Raw genomic sequence first — 3,215 nt, forward strand, 5'->3', positions numbered from 1 at the left:
CTCTTCATATACATACAAGAAGCCTTTTATCCATAAAATAAACCAAGATATGTTTCAGAAATGGAAAACAACGGAAGCTCCACAACGCGAAGTAAGGACACAGAAGATGGATACAAACGAAAATTTATTGTTCCTCCAAAAATATCCCATATAACCAAAATATTTACTCATTTATACGTTGATTTGCACACCTACTCGATATTTAACTATGAAATATCACATGCATGAAAAATGCACAGAATTATTACGAAAACACATACTGCGTGAGATGCTGAACAGAGTTCAAATTATTTGAATATAAGAAATATCATACTGAATAGACACCACAATGAAAATAAAATCAATGTTATGACGAAAAAAAACATTACTCTTTAAATAAAACGAGGACCCTTTTCAAGCAGTCATCACAGTGGATAAAAACAGGAATGTATTGAACAACAATCACACTGGATGAAAAAATCATGTGACTTTGTTTTTCTATTCCAAAAGCTAACTAAAAGCTTTTCTTTCTTCCCACTCTTGTTATCCCATTTTGACAGTCATGTGGATGTGTTGTTTTGGCAAATAAGATGCAGTACAAGCAAGTGTTTACTTATGGCTTTTCATTACAATTTTCTACAAAATCTTTCACCGACTTTGCAACGGTTTCGATTCGCTTAATTAGCTTGAAGAAACTAACAACAATGTTATGTCTAGGATCAGATGTCTGTATTTTCTAATATGATTCACCTAGAATATACCCCCCATCTGCATGCGTCTGTATCAAACTGGAACTATTAGGTATCATCCTAATTCGATCAAAGGTTTGGTGATCTGTTCAAGTACATTTTCTTATGACATTTCTAACGATGCTAAATCACAAAGTACGTTTTAGATAAGTATGTGTATGTGCTTGGTATGTATGTGTCTATCTATCTTCTTGCATTGTAAACATTACTTATATAATTTGAGTTAGGCCTAACTTTTAGTGCGTATTCAACTGAAACGTTTTATCTATACCTATATCCTTTGTCTACTGTTTATATTCATGTTTGAAATCTACGTATACGAAACGATACTACTACTGCATTTTTTTCCCATTGTCAAAAGATTGTATACTTGGTTAATTAGAATCTATATTTTATTAGCATTATACATAAACGGAATCAAGCAGCAGCTATGAGTTCATCAATGTTTATCCTCAAGAACATCTCCACAACTAGAATAGTACAAGCTGTTCCAATAGTTGATTTCAACATTTAAATGAGTTATTTGGAGCAGATTTAAATATTATAGGTAGTTAACATTGGACAATTGAACCATAATGAAAACATGAAAGCAACGGAATATAATATATTCGAATGTAAATTAGGTATGTAGGAATAAGTTTATATTCAGTCCAACTATGACTAACTATGAATATTTTTAGTTGGGACATAAGAAAATCCAGAAAATGTTTCATCTATACCATGATGATTTCTTGCTCGCATTACAGAACATATAAGGGAATCTGAAATTTCAGAACGAACACTATTATTGATAATGTTATTAAGATAATTAAGTTTATTTTAGTTTTTCAGTTAATAAGTGACCACATGACAGATGCCAAATATAAAATAAAGAACCTTCATTAAAGTAATTATATTACTGAAAGGAACAATGCTGCGTTTCATTATCTTCACTTCATGAATTAAACGTTCAAACGGTAAACAAAAGTGATCATCGATTGTTTTATAATATTCATTTTTATGCTTGATAAATTTACAGCTAGTAGACCACTGATTATTGAACAATGTTATGTTTGTCTAGTCCGTTTAGCACTGATCTAATCACATCAATTAGATTGCAATGTGGCCACTAGTCTTAAGGTTATGATATTGTGTGCATTATGTTGAGAGATAAGGTGGTTGAAAGTAGTCAGTAAGAAACCATGGACCTAGATGACAGTTGTTAGTAAAAGATATCTGTAATCTTGAGTGTATTGATGCTCCATCTGTTGTTCAGATAGCTCAGTGATAACATCTCAAAGTGTGAAGCTTCGTGACGCTAATTCAAGACCACCAAGAAGTATCAATTTCCTCACAGCTGTAAGTAAGCCTCTCTGATGAACACCCATTAGTACTCAATCCAGGTACAGGATTTCTCGCTGACTATTTTCAATTGTTAAACATTCTTGATTAGTTATTTATTATTCAATCATAGCTACACTATTTTAGTTAAATATGGTGTGATATAAAAGACCACTTATGTTCCTTAGTACAAAATCATTTATTGAATTAACTTATCTGGGGTTCTCTCACTTCTGAATACTAAATGGTTGAGATTTAGTGGTTGGCAAATGAAATCAAATGAGCAGTATTTTCAACGATGCTTAAAAACATAAGAATAAAGAAAGTAACTTTTAGAGAATGAATGGAATCGATGAATGAAAGTACAATGAACCCAAAGGAAGTTAAAGAATGAATACAACTGAGTTTCTACTATCAGTTTTCAATTCACATGTCATCTTTTCAAATAAGATTTAGTGCAGAAAATAAAGGGAAACTTGTTTATATTAATCTACGTTATCTGTAATCAATTTCTAGTTATGATATCTAAAGTCACCAACTACATGTATTGAACAAAGTAGAGGTGGATTAAAAGAAGGCTAAAATATACGATTAAAAAAATAATATCAACAACCCAAAGAAAATGATGAATGTTAATTTGATCTATGCAAAGAGGAATAGGTTTCTGAATTGAAAACTATAAGGCATTTAAAGTTAACAATTGGGAAGACCCGGTTATATTGATCGATTTAAGATGTAACAGTTTGTGAATGTTAAAAATTATTCCTATATCTTAAATTATTTCTATTTGTTCACTTATAACTGACTATATTTCACCTCAAAATAAATCAACATTAGTTAAGCTTTTTTCACACAAGAAAAGGGCACTAAATTATAGTTTTACGAATTAAAATTAAACGTATAAAAATTTCACCCACTTGGTACAGAGGAATTGACAAATTCCGGTGAAATATTTCGTGTATCAGTTGATGAGGTTACTGATGGCAGAAATGGTGCAGTTAATTTGCGCTCTAATAGTTTTATCCAATCAATATCTCTGAAAAATCGATGCTTACTAATTTCTTCAAAATCATTTTCACTTCCAAGTCGATTAATTTTATCTTTTTGAAGTAACTGTGTTAGGCCGAAAATCGTAGTTGGTATGTTTTATTTTCCAAAGAAAAAATA

General features: G+C 30.9%; 2 protein-coding genes across 2 annotated transcripts in view; one reads left to right on the plus strand and one right to left on the minus strand.

Annotated features, from left to right (window-relative positions):
• Positions 1 to 450: 450 nt before the first annotated feature.
• Positions 451 to 660, plus strand: Smp_204340 (uncharacterized protein; the record flags this gene model as incomplete). The annotated part of the gene is made up of 1 exon (XM_018799963.1): positions 451 to 660. The coding sequence occupies one exon, from the start codon at positions 451 to 453 to the stop codon at positions 658 to 660; it is 210 nt and encodes a 69-aa protein (XP_018653824.1).
• A 2,407-nt stretch (positions 661 to 3,067) lies between these two features.
• Smp_204050 (uncharacterized protein) overlaps positions 3,068 to 3,215 on the minus strand; it is a gene marked incomplete at both ends in the record, with an annotated part of 20,543 nt that continues 20,395 nt past the window's right edge. The window contains one exon of the mRNA XM_018799965.1: positions 3,068 to 3,109. Within this exon, the coding sequence (XP_018653825.1) occupies positions 3,068 to 3,109 (42 nt within the window). The remainder of the gene's footprint in view (positions 3,110 to 3,215) is intronic.

Source organism: Schistosoma mansoni, chromosome W (genome assembly GCF_000237925.1).
Source record: "Schistosoma mansoni strain Puerto Rico chromosome W, complete genome".
NCBI classification, from domain to species: domain Eukaryota; kingdom Metazoa; phylum Platyhelminthes; class Trematoda; order Strigeidida; family Schistosomatidae; genus Schistosoma; species Schistosoma mansoni.